The sequence below is a fragment of the Hypanus sabinus genome, chromosome X1 (genome assembly GCF_030144855.1).
Source record: "Hypanus sabinus isolate sHypSab1 chromosome X1, sHypSab1.hap1, whole genome shotgun sequence".
Taxonomy (NCBI): Eukaryota; Metazoa; Chordata; class Chondrichthyes; order Myliobatiformes; family Dasyatidae; genus Hypanus; species Hypanus sabinus.
In genome coordinates this window covers 9,755,333-9,775,291 of record NC_082738.1, presented here as the reverse complement: position 1 = coordinate 9,775,291, position 19,959 = coordinate 9,755,333, and the positions used below count along the sequence as shown (strand labels likewise).

Here is a 19,959-nt window from a genome sequence, read left to right as displayed (position 1 = left end):
TTACAAATGATTATTGAAGGAGAGACTAATAATTCAAAAAGGAAATGGATAAGCATTTGATGAGAGAAGAAAAGGTCTAAGAGAATGAGAGAAGTTAGCTCCAGCTGAATACCCGTTGGATTGAATGGCGTTTATCTCAAAATTATATATTTCTACTGAAAAGACCAATTAAGATAAAAAATCAGAATAATAGAGAAACTATATTTTATGAAAGGCATAATTACTTTAAGATAAAAGTTCAAAAGTGAAGTCCCCATTAAGGTCAGCCAGTGCTATGTTCATTGTAGATCTGTGGATTAAGCCATACTGACGAGATGTACTATGCATATGCTCAATTCCTATGTAGGGTATACAACAGAGAAGTAAATATGGTTAGAAATATGTTGTAGATATGATTGCAATTTACCCACCATCAAATGCACAACTAGTATTCATTGTTTGATAAATAAGGGACAGGTGTATTATTCTACAAGTGCAACTGCACAATTATCAATGGAATTGATGGTTTTGGGGCCAAGTTTGCAGATGATACAAAGATGTGTGAAGGGGCAGGTAGTGTTGAGAAAGCAGGGAGTCTGAAGGAAGACTTAAACAGATCGGAAGAATGGGCAAAGGAATGGTAGATGGAATATAGTGCAGGGAAGTGCACCTTGGTAGAAGGAATGAAAACAGACTATTTTCTAAATGGTGAGCAAATTCAGAAATCAGAGGTGCAAAGGGACTTGGGAGTCCTTGTGCAGGAATCCTTAAAGGTTAACTTGCAGATTGAGTCAGTAGAAGGGAAGGCAAATGCAATGTTAGCATTCATTTCAAGAAGACTAGAATATAAAAACAAGGGTGTAATGTGGAGGCTTTATAAGATATTGGTCCAACCACACTTGGAGTATTGTGAGCACCTTTAGGTCCCTTAGCTAAGAAAACATTTGCTGGCATTGGAGAGGGTCCAAAGGAGGTTCACAAGAATAATTCCAGGAATGAAAGGGTTAATGCATGAGGAGTTTTGATGGCTCTGAGCCTGTACTTGTTGAAGTTTAGAAGAATGAGGGAATATCTTATTGAAATATATCAAATATTGAAAGGCCTAGATAGAGTGGACATGAAGAGGATCAACCATGATGGAATGGTGGAGCAGACTCAATGGGCTGAATGGCCTAATTCCAATGCTATGTCTTATGGTCTTATTATACCCAGGAAAAGACGATGGAAAGCAGTGGGAACTCTAAGGTTAGCAGTTGGCAAAGTCAGTCTTGGACATTTCAATTGAACACTCGTCAAGTCATTACTAAAAGAAAAACAAAATGTTGACTCATTAATTGTAAATTAGCTTCGATAAAGCATCATGAATGTACTATTAAAAAATAACCCTGAACATCAGTATGGACAGCAACAGAAGAGATAAAATCTGCTGCTTTTCTCTGAAATCACCTCAGTGTTAAATCCAGGCTAAATTTAGTGAGGTTTCTGTCTTCTTACACAGCAACCTGGAGCAAAATTTGTGAAGAATAAACTTTAAGAAATACCTCTATGTTGAAGAAAATGCATAATTTTGTTTGTGTACAAAATTTCTTGGATTCAGATTCAAGCAACCCATTGTGGAAAGGCTGCCTAGGACATACATTCAGCTGTGTAAGTTAGATCGAATGACTTTCATGTGGAACAACTGTGTATCATTATCAGCAGTCGGAAAATATAAAGATGCAGCAACAGTGTCAAAAGACTAAACATAAATACTTGTCAGAACTGTAATTTAACTATATTTTCTTGAAAAGCTGAAATGGCTGAAATGGAAGTTATACCCCAGACTTCCATTTTCCCTGAGACAGTTTGCACTTCCATGCACCATTAAGAATGATGATTCTGCATGACTTTCAATAGGTTTTTCCCAAACAGGGTCAAAATATTATGAGTGATTTGGAAAACATGATGCTCTCACCAGTGGGGAAGAAAAGTGACATGTTGGGGATTTTGTAGAGCTGAGCAAGACATGATGAGAAATAGAAAAGATTTACTTTGGACATTGTTTCAAGTTAAACCACACTTGCAAGATGAGGAAATATAGGCAGGATAGACATTTGAGAGCGCTTCTTCATACAGAAAATGATTTATATCTGGAATAGACCTTCAGATGAAGTGCTGAAGGCAAACTTTCTGTAGTTATTTAAGGGGAGAGTTAGATTTTATAGTGTAAGGATACTATAAAAGATGGATTAGCTAGTCTCATTTTTATGAGCTTGTTCTAATGCATTTTGTATAGCTCATGTCATTTCAATTTTATTGAAGTTTAAATAAGACAACGGAAACATGTAATTTTCTTTTTAATCATCTGTACAGTTTAAATCATCACTTCATATTGACCATAAGGATTTGGAAACAGGAAAAGTTCAGCATTGGGATAACTCAATATAACAGAAAGTTTATGGCAGCATTAAAATAGAGTAGCCCACATCAGATTATGTGGAATAATGAGTTTTTGCAACTTTAAACATCAAAACTATGAAATATTCGTAGCATCTAAAAGGGTTAAATCTGTGTTCTCTTGCAAAATTTGTTGAAGTTTATGTTTGAGGAGCGTGCCACAAGCATAATTTAATTCCAAAAGCATTCCCTGCGTTGACAAGATTCTATCAAGCTTTCATTATTTGCATCCTAATCTTGAACTCATGATCCAAAGCGCTGCTTATACAATGTGTTACGGTCTGAAGCACAGTCAATGTTGCAATGTAGCGTTTTTAGATGGAGCCACCTGTAGCAGTTGTTATGCAGGATATTTTGCCATAGTAGTTTCCTGCAAATACTGGCACATTCCTGGCAATTGCTATCCTATTTTGCAAAACACCATGTTAGATACTGCAAGAAAAACAGTGCCATCATTGCAGAAAATGTTTTTATTAGTATACAGCATCAGAGATATTGAGTTAATGAGTCACAAATACATAAACATACAGAAAGCTGATGGCAGAAGGACAGATATCTGACGATCTTGAGGATCAAGCATTCAGAGGAAGTAGCTGATTTCCACCCACATTTACAGCACAGTGCAAAGTATCAGCTGAGATTATACTGAAGGAGTTCATAAGATCAAGTAGAGATGTCCAGGCCACATGCAGAAAACCCCACATTTGGGTCACCAGCCCTCAAAAACACAAGAATTCATTTCTATTTCAGATTACATTTCTTTGTTGCCTTGTCATTTGTTTTTTTCTAAATTTTGTGAAATTCAGGGCTGGGAAAGGGTAATGCCACCTACTGTTATCACGTTACAAATATACCTTCCATCCAAATCAAAATCTGCTGGCAACAATAAACTAATGGGAACATGAGTAAATGCAAATTGCTGGCAATGTTACTATTGAATTTAAAATTCATGCTTGCCCCTTGACACTGTAATGCAAGCATGCCAGTGAACACATGAAGCATGGACACTCTTGCTCTGGAATAGTAGCACAGTGTTTGAAAAAGGCCAAAGCACAGACCAACGTCATTGTGATATGAGTTTAAGCTAGCAAACAAAGGTGAAGCAATCTAGGAAGTACAGTGAATTCTGGTTAATTAGGACAGCCTTTGATTTGAGACAACTCTTAAAGAACAGAAACTAATCAAGAAAACTGGGATTCCCTTTGTTTATTTGGGACACTATGCTGCTTAATTCGGGCAGGAGGCTGTTGTCAAACCGTTTCTAACTAGCGTCAGTAACATGCATGTCATGTTGCCATTAGGCACTACACCACAGTCAGAAAGAAAAGATTTACATAGCATTAGTTGTGTGTGTGTGTGTTCTAAAAGCAGTGATTTTTGTCACTGAAATTTGTGAGAAATAATCAGTAAGACAATCCTGAAATGTTTTACATATCACAGTTTCAAGGATTCAGGCTTGGAGATGCCAGAAACAGCCAAGAGTGAAAATGAAATGATTTTATTATTTCAACAAGTTAGGAATAACTTGAAGATATCTTGAATGTTACAATGAAAATGAAGATTTGGAGGATGCAAATGTCAAAAGCATTGTTTGAAGGCAGTCCATTATCTACACTAGGTGTTTGCGCTGATTTTGTTCACTTACAGTCAATCAAAAGAACACAGCAGATGAATTCCTCCGTCGATAACTATTAGGAATGAACACAGTTTTATAGTACTATAGAAGTATTGGTAGTGTTCTAATTTGTTCTGCATTTCATTTAAATACATAAATTGTTACTCAGTTCAAAGGTAGTCTGTCTTTTTTATACCTTTTAAATATTTCCATGAAACTTCAGCTAATTGGTGCTGCTGCTTAATTGGGCCAAAATGTACTGGTCTTGATGTGTCCCAATTAACCAGAATCCACTATATTATCATTTGAAAAATGGTGCTTCCTTAATTTTCTTCAAACTAATGATAAATTCAAATTCACAGTGAAGTAATATATTTATTTTCGATATTAAAAAACTAGAGTCATTCCAAATCAATGTTTCTGTGTCAGATTTCTTGTTAAGTTTCACTTATTACAGGTGATAAATACAGCAAAATGTTTTAAAGTTAAATATATTCTCTTCAGATTGAAACTCCAACAACATAAAAAAATCAACATCCTTTTTAGTTTTCATCTGGTTAGATAATACTAAATATAGATTTTAAAAGTTCTAAAGTTTTAAGAATGTGATTTCTAATGGTTTCAGCAATTCATGAACTGCCACTTTCTGAGTCTACCAGTTTTTCCCCTTCTTACAGCCAGGTGATGTTTGCATTGTTTCCATCAAAATGCAACAGTAAAACAAAGTCTCCCTTGGATATGGTGAATTTGCATTACATATTCTAAATTCTCGTCCAGATTAAACATTCATTGCCACCCTATATTTTGAGTGTCTGTTCGCTTAGCCTCACTGGTAACTTCAGTCACCTTTTCCTAACATGTATGGAACTTCATTGCACTAAGATTCTTACTGAGATACTTCCATGCAGCTCTGGGAAGGATTTTTATTTGATGGCCAAGGGTGGTGAATAGATGGGAGCAAATATCTGTGGATATTTCAAAGGAGTTACTTAAAAACTGGAAAATGAAAGCTCTGTGACTAGTGGACATGTGTCCATCACTTTTCATCCTCCAGCAGAGATATGCAGTATTTCTGAATAGCAGAGGTTCATTGGACCCAACTGTCATAATTCATGAATAGCTTTTATAGGCTCATGCTTTCTACACAGATTTATTGATCCAAAAATCCCAATTATATTCATCTATGTGTCAGATTATTTGCTATACATTTCAAGTTTAATCCAACTTCCTAGCTTTAAATTCACAAATATAATCCTCTTCAGTACCATCTGGAATATTACATCCAACTACTTTCATGGTGAGCAGTGCTGAATATAGTGACTTTAAGGTCAATGCACTGTATGCTGTGGTAAACTGCATGAAATCAAATCTTAATTTAGTGTGGAAGATATTACTCTCACGGGTTACTGCAAATCTGACAGCAAAAGCTAAATACATCATTTCCATATTTATGTTCTCAACATAGCAAAGCAATCCATGAATAGTACATTGGTGGTGTTTGGATGGATAATTAAATATAATCAGTCACTCTCATACAAAAGTGAACACAAGTTCACTTTGTACTTCAAAGGAGAATGCCAAACCTAGCCTTTTGCTTTATTGAAAAGCATATCTACTCCAAACAGTCTACTGGCACTCACTGCAGGGAGGACGGACTGTCTCTAAAAGGCCTACCTATCTTGGCTCCTTTCTTCAGAAGGGTGACCACCACTGCTGCATTGCGGCACCCCACTGCTCTGTCCAAAGGTCTCATACCGCTGTAGTCCACATGCTCAATCATTGCTCCATGGTCCACAAGGTACTGCACCTGTCACCAAGTTTAAGACATACATATATCAAGGGATTAAATATCTTAGTGACCATAATTTATATTAGATCTATGATTGATCATCTTAATCAAGAATGGCAGAAACGTAGTTTGATAGACAACAGTTCGGTCTGGGCAAAATGGAGAATTGCCAAGAAATTGCATCAGTTACTATGTAACTGTGCTTCTTGTTTGAAAACTGACTTTATCTGGAGTGAAATGTGATTACGACCATTTCCAGGTGATTTTCAATTAGTCTGGAAATTTGGCCATCACTTCCTAGACTAATTTCACTTATGAGCATTGAATGCAGTTTTCTTGTCAGAGAGTACTGACGTAATGTTACAGTTCCTTGGAGCATCGTTGGGGAAGTAAACCAATTGTCCAAGCAGTGACCAGCGTTGGGCTCTCCCTGAGAGGTAGGCTTTAATTCAGAAACACTGGATTAGGACCCTATGACAAGTCCTATGCTTTTTATCCTTTATGGACCTCTCTCCACACAGAATCCTATATATTATTCTCTCTACTGCTCCCATCCTCTTTGCCAGGAATGAGACACTTATCCTCTGAAGATCACAACTTCCTCAATAACTGAATCACCTCAGGACCCAATGCCTTCATCATCCGATGATTTTATTTCACCATCATTTCTGACTATCAAAAGTCAAGCCTCAAGTCATCAACAATTGAAAACCACATCTCCACCCATTCATCTGATTCAAGATGAGAACGCCATTCCCACTGGACCGGATCAATGCACCGACCTTCCCTGCAGATCCCTCCTTCCAGGTCATAACTTCTTGTGGACTTTCCAACAAGGCTCCAAAGCATTCTGAAGACTTCCTCTTTACTTCTGATACTCCTGACAGATACTTCCTCTCCCATTCCTAACCGGCGCCTTGATCCTCAGACTATAGACATCTCCCCACTTTCTCTCTTGGAATTCACAGTGGGGATGGTATATTGAAAATGGTTATTGACACTGTACTATAATGACTGTCGAAGTATATAGCAGATGAGTCTGAAATCATCGCGAGCAATCACTTGTTTGGCTGAGATGGCGCGAGATTCAAAAAGAGCTCAAGGTCCTTTCGGGACTTTTTGGCAGGCTGCAATCATTGCGAGCAGTCACTTGTTTGGCTGAGGCGGCGCGAGGTTTAAAAAGAGCTCGGGGCCTTTGGGACTTACTGGCAGGCTGCAATCATCGCGAGCAATCACTTGTCTGGCTGAGGTGACCCGTGGGTTGAAAAGAGCTTGGGGCCTTTCGGGACTTTTCGGCGGGCAGCAATCATTGCGAGCAGTCACTTGTTTAGCTGAGGCGGCGCGAGGTTTCAAAAGACCTTAGGGCCTTTTGGGAGTTTTTGGCGGGCTGCAATAATCGCGAGCAGTCGATGTTTAGCTGAGGCGGCGCGAGATTTAAAAGGTGCTTGGGGCTTTTTGGGACTTTTTGGCAGGCTGCAATCATCGCAAGCAATCGCTTGTTTGGCTAAGACCGCGCAATGTTTAAAAAGAGCTCAGGGCCTTCCGGGACTTTTCGGCGGACAGCAATCATTGCGAGCAGTCGCTTGTTTGGCTGAGGCAGAACTATGTTTAAAAAGAGCTTGGGGTCTTTCAGAACTTTACGGCGGGCTGCAATCATAACGATTTCTTAGGCAAACAGCAAAGTCCAATAAAAAGAAGCAAGGTGTAAGCAGAGCAGCCATTGTAGGAATGGATGGTGTTTAAGTCATCAAGTTTGGCTCAAAAGGCTTGGGTGAGAACAGGCAGAGGCTCTAACTGAAGATTTTTTCTCTTTCTTTGTCTATTAGTACATAGCTAGTACTGTGACAATGGATCTAGGGTTAATGTATCTTCTTTGGGTGAGCTGTGGGAACTCTGGAAGACCTCCAGTCTCCGTGATAACAACATCTGCACAAAGTATATGGAGCTGCAGCTCCTTAGAGACCGCGTTAAAGAACTGGAGCTGCAGCTCATGATCTTCAGTTAATATGGGAAACTGAGGAAGTAATAGATAGGAGCTACAGGGAGGTAATCACCTCTAAGTTGCAGGAGGCTGGTACCTGAATCACTGTCAGGAGAGGGAAAAGGAATAGGCAGCCAGTGCTGAGTACTCCTGTGGCCATTCCCCTCAACAAGTATACCACTTTGGATACCGTTGGGGTGACATCCTACCAGGGGGAAGCAGCAGCGACTGGGTCTCTGGCACTGAGTCTGGCTCTATGGCTCAGAAGGGAAAGGGGGAGAAGAGGAATGTGGTAGTGATAGGGGATTTTGTAATTAGAGGAGTAGAAAAGAGATTCTGTGGATGTGAAAAAGCACTCGGATTGTATGTTGCCTCCCAGGTGCCAGGGTCAGGGACATTTCGGATCGGGTCCATGGCATTCTAAAGTGGAAAGGTGAGCAGCTGGAAGTTGTGATACATATTGGTACCAACTGCATAGGGGAGGAAAAGGGAGGAGGTCCTCAAGAAAGAATATTAGGGAGTTAGACAGAAAGCTGATAAGCAGGACCTCTAGGATAGTAATCTCTGGAATACTGCCTGTGTCACACACCATTGAGGGTAAGAATAGGATGACTTGCAGATGAATGCATGGCGGAGGAATGGTGCAGGGGGCAGGGCTTCGTATTTCTGGATCATTAGGATCTCTTACAGGGAGAGTATGACCTATACAAAAAGGACCAATATCTTTGCAGGCATGCTTGGTAGTACTGTTGGGGAGGGTTTAAACTAATTTGGGGGTGGGGGTGGGAACAAGAGTGATAGAGCTGAGGATGGGGTAGTTGGTTTACAAGTTGATGCAGTGTGTGGTGCGATAGTGAGGAAGGCCAGGTAGATGACTGAGCAAAATTGCAGTCAGCGGGATGAGTTGAAATGTAAATATGGAGGCAAAATCAAAAAGAGTGATGAATGTAGGACTGAAAGTGTTATATTCGAATGTAAGCAGTATATGGAATAAGGTAGTTGATCTTGTAGTGCAGTTAGAGATTGGCAGTTATGATGTTGTGAGCATCACTGCATTGAACATCCAAGGATACCCATTGTATTGAAAGGACAGAAAGGTCGGGAGAGTGGGTGGGGTGGCTCCGTTGGCAAAAAGATAAAATCAAATCCTTAGAAAAAAGCTGACATAGGATAGAAGATGAAGAATTCTTGTGGGTAGAGTTAAGAAAATGCATGGATAAGAAAACCCTAATGAGAGTTATATACAGGCCTCCGAAAAGTAGCCAGGATGTGGGCTACAAATTACACAGGAGGTAGAAAAGGCATGCAAAAAGGACAATGTTATAATAGGCATGAGAATTTAAATATGCAGGTAGATTGGAGAAATCAGGTTGTTGCTGGATCCCAAGAGAAGGAATTTGTAGAATGCCTAAGACATTGCTTTTTAGAGCAGCTTGTGGTTGAGCCCACTCACAAAAAGGCAACTCTGAATTGGATATTGTGTAATGAACCAGATTGTATTAGGGGGCTTAAGGTAAAGAAACTCTTAGGAGGCAGTGATCATAATATGAGAGGATTCACCTTGCAGTTTGAGAGGGAGAGGCTGAAGTCAGATATATCTGTATTACTGTGGAGTAAAGGGGATTACAGAGATATGAGAAAGGAGCTGGCCAAAGTTGATTGGAAGGGGACATTAGCAATGATGATGGCAGAACAGTAATGGCTGGAGTTTCTGGGAGCAATTCAGAATGCAGAGGATAGATACATCCCAAAGATGAATAAGTATTCTAAAGGGAGGATGATGCTACCACGGCTGACAAGGGAAATGACAGACAGCATAAAAGCAAAAGAGAGGGCATATAATGTAGCAAAAATTAGTAGGAAGTTAGAGGATTGAGAACCTTTCACAAACAAACAGAAAGCAACTAAAAAAGCAGTAAGGAGAGAAAAAAATGAAATATGAAGATAATCTAGCCAAGAATATAAAAGAGGATACCAAAAGCTTTTTTTTCAAATATACAGCACTTGTGCAAAAGTCTAAGGCACATGTAAAAAAATGAAATGAAAAATGTCTAAAGATCAAAAAAGTTATTATAAAGAGCAATAAATAATAAAAAAAACACTAAATCAAATCAATATTTGGTTGACCACCCTTTGTCTTTAAAACTGCATCAATTCTCTTAGGTACACTGTTGTGCAGTTTTACAAGAAAATCAACCGGTAGGGTGTTTCAAGCATCTTGGAGAACTTGCCACAGTTCTTCTACAGACTTTGGCTGTCTCACTTGCTTCTGTCTCTCCAGGTAATCCCACACAGCCTTGATGTTGAGATCAGGGATCTGTGGAGCTCATACTTTCTGAAACCGCATAAAAAATCTAGGGTGTTGAAGACTTTTGTACAGTACTGTATAAAGAGTAAAAAAGTGGCGAGAGTGGATATCAGACCACTAGAAAATTATGCTGGAGGGATAGTAGTGGGGAACAAAGAAATGACGGATGAACTTAATATGTATTTTGCGTCAGTCTTCACTATAGAAGACACAGTAGATGCCAGAAATTCGAGAGTGTCAGGGGTCAGAAGTAGGTATAGTTGCTTTACTAAAGAGATGGTGCTTGGGAAGCTGAAAGGTCTGAAAGTAGATAAGTCACCTGGACCAGATGGACTAGATTCTAGAATAGTTCTGGAGGACTGGCAAACTACTCCACTCCTTAAGAAGGGAGGAAGGGAGGCAGAAGAAAAGAAATTATTGGCCAGTTAGCCTGACCTCAGTTGGGAAAATGTTAGAGACCATTACTGAGCATGATGTTTCGGAGGCACATCATAGAATAAGCCAAAGTCAGAATGGTTTCCTTAAAGGAAAATCTTGCCTGACAAATATGTTGGAATTCTTTGAGGAAATAACAGGCAGGATAAACAATGGAGTGTCCGTGGATGTTGTGTATTTAGATTTTCAGAGGGCCTTTGACAACGTGCCACATATGAGATTAACAAGATAAGAGCCCATGGTATTACAAGAAAGATATTAGCATGGATGGAAGATTGGCTGACTAGCAGAATGTAAAGAGTGGGAATAATGGGGACCTTTTCTAGTTGGCTGCCCAGTAACTAGTGTTTCGCTGGGATTGGTGTTGGGACTGCTTCTTTTCATGTTATATGTCAATAATTTGGATGACAGAATTGATAATTGTGGCCAAGTTTGTGGACAATTACAAAGATAGGTGGTGGGGTGGGTAGTGCTGAGGAAGCAGGGAGTCTGCAGAAGCACTTTCACAGACTGGGAGAATGAGCAAAGAAGTGGCAGATGGAATATAGTGTAGGGAAGTTTCTGGACATGCACTTCAGTAGAAGGCATAAGCATAGGCTATTTTCTAAGCAGGGAGAAAATTCAAAAATCAGAGGTACAAAGGGACTTGGGAGTTCTCATGCACGATTCCCTAAAGGATAACTTGCAGTTTGAGTCCGTTGTAAGGAAATCAAATGCAATGTTAGCATTCATTTTGAGAGGACTAGAATATGAAAGCAAGGAGGTACTGTTGAGCTTTATAAGGCATTGTTCAGACTGCTCCAAGTATTGTGAGCAGTCTTGGGCCCTTCATTTAAGAAAAGATGAGCTGGCATTCGAGAGGGTCCAGAGGAGGTTCACGAGAAGGAGTGTTTGATGGCTCTGGGTCTGTACTCACTGGAGTTTAGAAGAATGTGGGAGGATTTCATTGAAACCTATCAATTATTGAAAGGCCTAGACTGGATTAGTTGTGGAGAAGACATTTCCTATCGTGGTCTTATTGTCTAGGACCAGCGAGCACAACCTCAGAATGGAAGGACGTCCATTTTGAATAAAGATGAGGAGGGATTTCTTTAGCCAGAGGGTGGTAAATCTGTGGAATTTGTTGTCACAGATGGCTGTGGAGGCCAAGTCACCGGATATATTTAAAGTGGAGGTTGATAGATTCTTGATTACTAAGGGTGTCAAAGATTATGCGGAGAAGACAGGAAAATAGGTTTGAGAGGGGTAATAAATCAGCCATGATGGAATGGCAGAGCAGACTTGTTGGGCCAAATGGCCTAATTCTCTCTCCCATGTCTTATGGTCTAAAATAGTGAGAATCAGTTTGGGGTAAGGGGTAAGCAATTCAAGGAATTTGAGAAGGAACTTTATTTACCTAGAGGACAGTTGTAATCTGGATGCACAGTTTGAGTTGGTGGTGGAGGTAGGTTCTCTCATAACATTTAAGTAGCACTTAGACAAGCACTTAAATCACCAAAATAGAGTGGGCTACAGATTAAGTGCTACTAAACGAGATGGTGACTTGAGAGCTGACATGAATACAGTGGGACAAAGGGCCTGCTTCTGTGCTATATTGCTCCATAACTTGGTATTTTTCATAATTTTGCTATAGAACACAGAACAGTACAGGACAGGAACAGGTCCTTTGGATCATGATGTTGTTCTGAACTAATTAAGCTAATGATGTCTAATTACACTAATTGCTTCTGCCTGCACATGGTCCATATCCCTTCATTTTCTACATATATTTGTGCCTGTTCAAAGAGCCTCTGAAATGTCACTATTGTATCTGCCTCTAGCACCAGCCCTGGCAGAGCAATCCAGACATCCATCAATTCCTGTGTAAAAAACATCTGCAGCACATATCCTTTGAAACTTTCTCCCTCTCACTTTAAATGCATGCCCTCTAGTATTGGACATTTCACCTATCTCTGTCTATGCCTTTCATAATCTTATAAACTTCTGTCATATCTCTCCTCAGCCTCTGCCGTTTCAGAGAAAACAACTCAAGTTTTTCCAACCTCTCAGTTTAGCACCTGCCCTCTAATCCAGGCAGCACCCTGGTAAACCTCTTCTGCACCCTCTCCAAAGCCTCCACATTCTTTCTATGAGCAACCAGAGCTGAATGCAAAATGCCTGATGCAGCCTAACCAGTTTTATAAAGCTGCAACATAACTTCCTGACTCTTGAATTCAGTTCCTCAACTGATAAAGGCAAGCATACCATATGCATCCTTCAGCACCCTATCAACTTCTGAAGCCACTTTCAGGGAGCTACAGCCTTGCACCCCAAGATCTATCTGGATATCAATGCTGTTAAGGGTCCTAGCATGCGTAATTTTTTTCTTGTAATGCATAGGTATGAATACAAAACCACTTTAGCAAAGCCTTTGAAAAGGTCCCTCTTTGTAGGATGGTCCGAAAGACTAAATGATATAGGATCCAGGGAGAGCTAGCCAATTGAATACAAAATCGGTTCAGTGCTAGGACACAGAGGATGGTAGTGGAGGGTTGCTTTTCCAGATTGGGGGCCTGTGAGCAGTGGTGTGCCACAGAGATCCATGCCAGGTCGCCTCTTAGTTTGTCATCTATATTAGCAAGTTAGATGAGAATGTAGGTGCTGTGGTTATTAAGTTTGTGGATGACACCAAAATTGGTGGTATGGTGGACAATGAGGAAGGTTATTTAAGATTACAGCAGGATTTAGAACTTGGAAAGTGGGCCAAGGAATGGCAAATGGAATTCAACTCGAACAAGTGAAAAGTGTTGCATTTTTAAAAGTTAACCAGGGCAAGACTTGCATGGTAAATGGCTGGGCCTTGGAGAGCGTTGTAGAACAGAGAGACCTCGGAGTACAAGTACAGTGGATTCCAGTTAAGTGGGCCATTGCTTAATTGGGATAGCCACTTATTTGGGACAACTCTTAAAGAACAAAAAACTCATTAAGAAAATAGCTAGGATTCCCTTCATTGATTTGGGATGCTATGCTGCTTAACTGGGGCAGGTGACTGTTGCCAATCAGTTTCTAACTAGAGTCAGTTGTGTGTACTTGCATGGCTCTTAGACACTACACCGTGCTTAGAGTGAGTAGTCTTTAAACAGCGTCAGTTGCATGTTTATGTTCAAAAAGCAGCAATTTTGTCACCGATATTTGGCAAGAAATAAGCAGTAAGACAATTCAGAACTGTTTTGCTCACTGTGGTTTCAAGCATTCAGGCTTGGAGATGCAAGAAACGGGCCGGAGTGAAAATGATGTCACTATTTCAGCAAGTCAGGAACTACGAAGAATTTGAAGATATCGGTAATCAACTTGAATGTTACAATGAAAATGAAGATTTATGTAACAGTTTCTATCTAGTATCAGTCGTGTGCACCTAAGTCGCCGTTAGACAATACAGCGTGCTTAGAGCAAACAGTTTTTAAATAGCATCAGTTGCATGTGCTTGTGTTACATTATTCGTTTGGGCCAACAGACACCAAATTGAAAAGCAGTGATTTTTGATAGTATTTCCTGCAGGAAGGCAATGAAGGCAGTCCACTATCTGCACTAGGTACCTGTGCTGATTTTGTTCATTTACAGTCAATAAAAAAAAACATGGCAGCGTACACTGAATGAATTCCTCAGTCGATAACTACTAGGAACTAATACACAGTATTATAGCACTGTAGTTATATTGGTTGGGGTCGCAGGAGATACGTTTCTATTAAAGGAGGTGTAAAGCACTCCTTGCCTCCGCTAGCCTGCAGCCCACCCTTGGGGAAGGTGTAGCACCTGCTTAGCCCCCGATCAGGGTCACATGAAGCCATGGGAGCAGGTGGTGGATGGTTGTATGTATGAGTAGTTGATGCATTTCACAAGTCCTGGTTATGAGACCACTAATGCCAGGCAGACAATATCTGAAGAGTATTGACAATAGCTAGGGTCACCCGCTTTGTAAAGACATTGTCAAGAAGGCGGCAATGGCAAACCACTTCTGTAGAAAAATTTGCCAAGAGCTATCATGGTCAAGACCATGATCGCCCACGTCATACGACACGGCACATAGTGGTGATGAGTAATATTGGTAGAGTTCTAATTTATTATGTATTTCATTTAAATACATAATTTGTTACTCCGTTAAACAGTAGTTTGTCTTTCTTAAAAACTATTTTCATGAAACTTTGGCTAATTGGGACAGCTGCTTAATTGGGCCAAAACATACTGGTGCCAATGTGTCCCAATTAACAGGAATCCACTGTATATACTTCCCTGAAAGTGGCAACGCAGATTAGACAGGGTGATAAAGAAGACATATGGCATACTTGCCTTTATCAGTCAGGGCATTCAGTATAAGAGTTGGGACTTCATGTGATAGCTGTACGAGATGTTAATGAGACCAAATTTGGGGTATTGTGTGCAGTTCTGGTCATCTAATCATAGGAAGGATGCCATTAATGGTGGAAATGGTGCAGAAAAGATTCACAAGGATGCTGCCAGCCATGGATGGCTTGAATCATAAAGAGAGACTGGACTGACTTGAGCTGTTTTCTCTCAAGTAAGAGGCTGAGGTGTGACCTTCTAGAGGTGTATAAGATCATAGAGGGCACAGATAAGGTGAATGGTCACAGTCTTTTTTCCTTAGGTTGGGTTGGCAAATCTAAAACTTAAGGTGAGAGGGGAGAAGTTTACCTGGGACCTGAGGGGCAACTTTTTTTACACAGCCGGTGGTGGATATATGGAATGAGCTGCCAGAGGAAGTGGTAAAGATGGGTACAACTACAACATTTAAAAGACATTTAGACATGGACATGGATATGAAAGCCTTAGAGGTATTTGGGCTAAATGCAGGCAAATTGGACTAGCTCAGGTAAACACATTGGTCAGCATGGATGAGATGGGCCATGGGGCCTGTTTATGTGCTGTATAACTATGCCTCTAAAATCAAAAGGGATTAAAAGGAATTAAAAGTCGAATAAAATCTCAACAACAAAACAGGAGGAAGAGTGAGAGACATAACTCAACCACATTCCAAATGTCTATAAGATCAGCAAGTTGTCAGGGTGACAGTATCCGACCCAGTGACTAATTCATTGAATATTAGTTTTCTGAGTATTCTGGTTCTGTATCAGCAATTCAGAAAGAGAATCTGAGTATCATTCAAGTTAGCACCATATATTGAATAAAACGCCATTAAGAATAGATTTATTTCATCATTATCTTGCCATTAATCTGTTTATAACCATATTAAATGTCTCTTAAATTGTCAATGTGCCTGTGATGCTGCTGCAAGTAAGTTTTCATTGCCCCTGTGCATACGTGTACTTATGCATGTGACCATAAACTTGACATTGATTTTGATGCCAGACAAATCAGCAAGAACAGCTTAAGCTTAAAATATACAGTAATCATAAAGCAGATCTCCTCTCTTGCTACCAGCAGTAATCTTGGGACCTACCTGGGTATTCTGACAAAAATCCAGTATTGCAGTGCTGTCAGTGTGACCTTCTGTAGGTTTCCCAGCTACCAGGCTGCTGAGCCTGCACAGGGCAAGCATAGCAGTCTCCTTTCAATTGAATAGAAGAAATTGTCTGCTAGGGTCAAGATAAGTAGCTTTCTTTTATTCACGTTAATTAGCTCAATGTTTTAAAAGACTCTTTAGTATGTTGCAAATATTTTTCTTTAAAAAATTGCCTCGTGTCAAAAGATGCCAACGGTGATTCAATGAGCTCTACAAGCAGCTCCCACAATTTTTTGAATATGGGGAAGATGAAGGGAGAGACTCACAGATTGGCAAAATGTTTCTGAGAATATAGTTGTGACCGTCAATGTGCTATGTTCCTGGATTAAACTGTGTGGCACAAGGGTGGATGTGTTTTTGGGATAACTAAAGACCTGCCCTCCCATTTTCATACCAATCAAGGAATTGGTTAAAGGTATTTACTTTCATGACTCAGGATACAGCTAATCCTTGTAAGGATGCACAAAAATACTGCGATATCCAAATCTAATTAAGGTCTTTTTATCTGGTCAAACAATGTATTAAGCTTTTATATTCTGACCTATCTGTCATTTAAAAAGATTATTTGAGTTTGAAATCTGAGAAAAACAAACTAACAATGCACCTTATGAAGCAACCCACCCAGGCTGAGAGTTTCCATATCCCAATCTTTGATTCTGGTACAGCTGTATGAAGTGAGAATGCAAGGTGATATTCTAGGACACCGAAAGATAAACTACACTGAGCATTTGTCTCAATGGAGTGTTAAAATATGAGATACTTACAACATCTGCATCACCATAAAATGCTGCAAGATCCAGAGGTGTCCGTCCATTTTTATCTGCATGATCAGTTGCAGCACCCCTTTCTACTAAAGACTGAACTACAGGCAGGTGACCCTTCAGACATGCCCAGCTGAGGGCAGTCAATCCCTCCTTATCCATTAATGAAAGTGCTGCTCCTGTAGAACAGAGAATGTGCAATGGCTACATAGATATCATCTGGCAATAAATTCAGTAATGTTTAAGACAACAGGAAATAAAAAAAACATTGATCATCTTGGTCTTACTTGGTTTGATAGAATCATATGTGGCAGTAACAGAACAAACGCCTTTGCAGTAAATAAAAATGTGAATTGCCTCCTGGTGTTGGTAGTATACATAAACTAAAGACTTAGAGGCAATGATTTTCTTCAATATCATTCTATGAAATACACATAGAACACAGATGTCTTGTAATCAGTTACAAAAGTTGAACAATGTGCATCTAGTAACCTATCATCAGCATGGTAGTGTAGTGGTTAGCACCAAGTTTTACAGTATCAGTAATCAGGGTTCAATTCCTGCTGTTGTCTGCAAGGAGTTTGTACATTCTCCCCATGACCATGTGGATTCTGTCTGGGTGCTCCAGTTTCCTTCCACATTCCAAAGATGCACTGGTTAGGGTTCAGGTTAGTAAGCTATGGGCATGCTACGTGACGCTGGATGTATTGCAACATTTGTGGGCTGCCCCCCAGCATGTCCTCAGCCTGTGTTGATTGTTGACACAAAACAGCACATCTTGCTGTATGTTTTGATGTTTCAATGTATATGTGACAAATAAAGCTAATCTTTCATCAGAAGGTAAGTGATACTCCATCCCATTATTACCTAGTACCTTCAATGCTAACGTTTTAATATAATGTACACTTACATTTATTACTGTGGCACTTTTAAGCTCACTATGTTAATGGAAAAGCACTATTTCCCATGAGTCTTTATGGAATGGAGATCATAAAATATTGAGTTGTTGCTAAGTGTGACATGCTGAGTCAATATGATTTTGAGATCAAAGGTATTCTCTTGGACAAGTACGCCACAGATATGGAGATATGGAGAAAAGGTGGATGGATGGAATGGCAGAGAGGAATGAAGAGAATGGAGATCAGCCATGATCTCAGAAACACCACTATCTACTTCAATACCTGAGTTTACAAATGCAGAATGATCTTACGTGAACAGAAATTAACATGGTCTGGGACAGAATACATCAGTGGGACAGGAAGCAGTGTGATGTACTTCCCATTTCTTCTGCTAATTTGATCCCATCTAATTTGGAGCAAAAACTATTTTTATACAAATTAGCATTTATGATTAATATATTTACACAGAACACTACCATTTTTGAAATGAGAGAATAAATATATGAATGGTGTTCTCAACAATCTCTCTTCAAAACTAACCTTGAGAAAGCAAGAATTCCACCGTGTCTAGGTGCCCCTCTGATGCCGCCATCATTAGAGGGGTTCTACCCTGCTTATCTGCCATATTTGAATCCGCACCATGAGTTAGCAGCAAGTCCACTATCTGAAAACATAAACAATATTGAACTAATTCAAAGCAGCTTGTAATTTTATGAAAATTCAATAATAGATATTCTCATGAAGCAGCAAAACACACAAAGCACCAACTTCTGCTCATTGAGCACCTTACTTAGCAAAAATCATCTTAAGAGGTTTCACAGCTTTTCACACAAAATCTAATGCTGGGCCATTTAAGGAAACACTAGGCAAAAGACCAAAATTTGGTCAAAAGGAGGTGGTTTAAAAAAGCATACTCAAGGAGAAAAGAGGAAAAGAAGGGTGGAGAAGTTTAGAAAAGGAAGTATAGCTCTTAGGATTTTTGGCAGCTGAAGACACAATTAAAATCAAGGATGACCAAAGGCCAGAAAAAGAGGATTGGAGATATCTGAGAGAGTTATAAGGTTGGAGGAGATCACAGAGGTAGGGTAGCTAAAACTATGAAGGGAATTGATGCATTGTTTAATTAGGATCCAGCATTTACAAAATAATTTATTTTCCTGGGCATCACTGTGTTTATTGACCATCTCAAATTTCTCGAGAAGATAGCCTGAGTCACCCTCTTGATCTGCACTTTGGTGAAAAGTAATGGCATGGTTCTACTGGTAGGGAATTGCAGGATTTTGAGCAAGTGAAAGAATGGCAATACACTTCCAACTTCTGCAACTTGGATGACAATAAGCAGATATTATTGCACACCTTCTGACCCTGTTTTTCTTGGTTGGGATTGCAGGTTTGAGAAGTGCTGAAAATGTAGGCTGAAGGGCATTTTTATGGTACACACCACAGCTACTGTGTACGAATGATGTTGGGAAGGAATGTTAGGTAGTTGATGGAGTGGTAATCACACAGGCTGCTTTATCTTGGATGGTACTCAGTTTCTTCTTATCCAGGTAAGCAGGGAGTACTTAATCACACTTTGCAGATGATGGAAAATTTCAAGGATATCAGGAGGTGAGTGACTTATTACAGGATACTCAACCTCTGATCTGCTCTTGTAGCCATGGCAACTATGTGGCGAGTCTGGTTGAACTTCGCTGGCAACCACCCGGATGTTAATGATGAAGGATTTGGAAGTAGTAATTCTTCTGAAGGTCAAAGAAAACTGGTTAGATTTTCTTTTGTTGGAGATGGTCACTGTCTGACATTTTGGAGAAACAAATGTTATGCGGTACTTATCAGCTCATGGCTTAATATTACCTGAACCTTGCTGACAGTTTTGAATAGATTTGAACATTATGAAATCATCAGCTAACAATCCCTCTTCTGACTCCTTGACCTCCTAAAGTAAGGCAGATCATTAATGAAGATAAAGATGATTGGAGTCAGGGTGAGGAGCATCTTCTGCAATGCTCTGGGCTGGGATGATTATGTCCAAGAGACATAACCATCAGCTTTAGTCAAAGTATGACACTGGAATTTTTCCCCTTTTTTTGCTTCCTGATGCCACACTTAGTCAATTGCCACTTTGATGACACAGGCAGTAACTCTTACTTCCCCTCTAGAATGTTAATCTTTGAGCTATAATTAGACAGGGAGGACAAGTTGTCCTGCTGAAACCTAAACCTGGCAGTAATGAAT

The 19,959-nt window shown here is 39.8% G+C and overlaps 1 protein-coding gene across 3 annotated transcripts in view; it reads right to left on the bottom strand.

Moving 5' to 3' along the window:
- Positions 1-19,959, bottom strand: part of LOC132384559 (protein TANC2-like) — a 764,460-nt gene that overhangs the window by 30,231 nt on the left and 714,270 nt on the right. For all 3 annotated transcript variants that reach the window (XM_059955744.1, XM_059955745.1, XM_059955743.1), the window contains 3 exons: positions 18,262-18,385; positions 16,826-17,001; positions 5,705-5,837 (listed from right to left, as the gene is read on the bottom strand). In XM_059955744.1, coding sequence (XP_059811727.1) covers positions 5,705-5,837; positions 16,826-17,001; positions 18,262-18,385 — 433 coding nt within the window. The remainder of the gene's footprint in view (positions 1-5,704; positions 5,838-16,825; positions 17,002-18,261; positions 18,386-19,959) is intronic.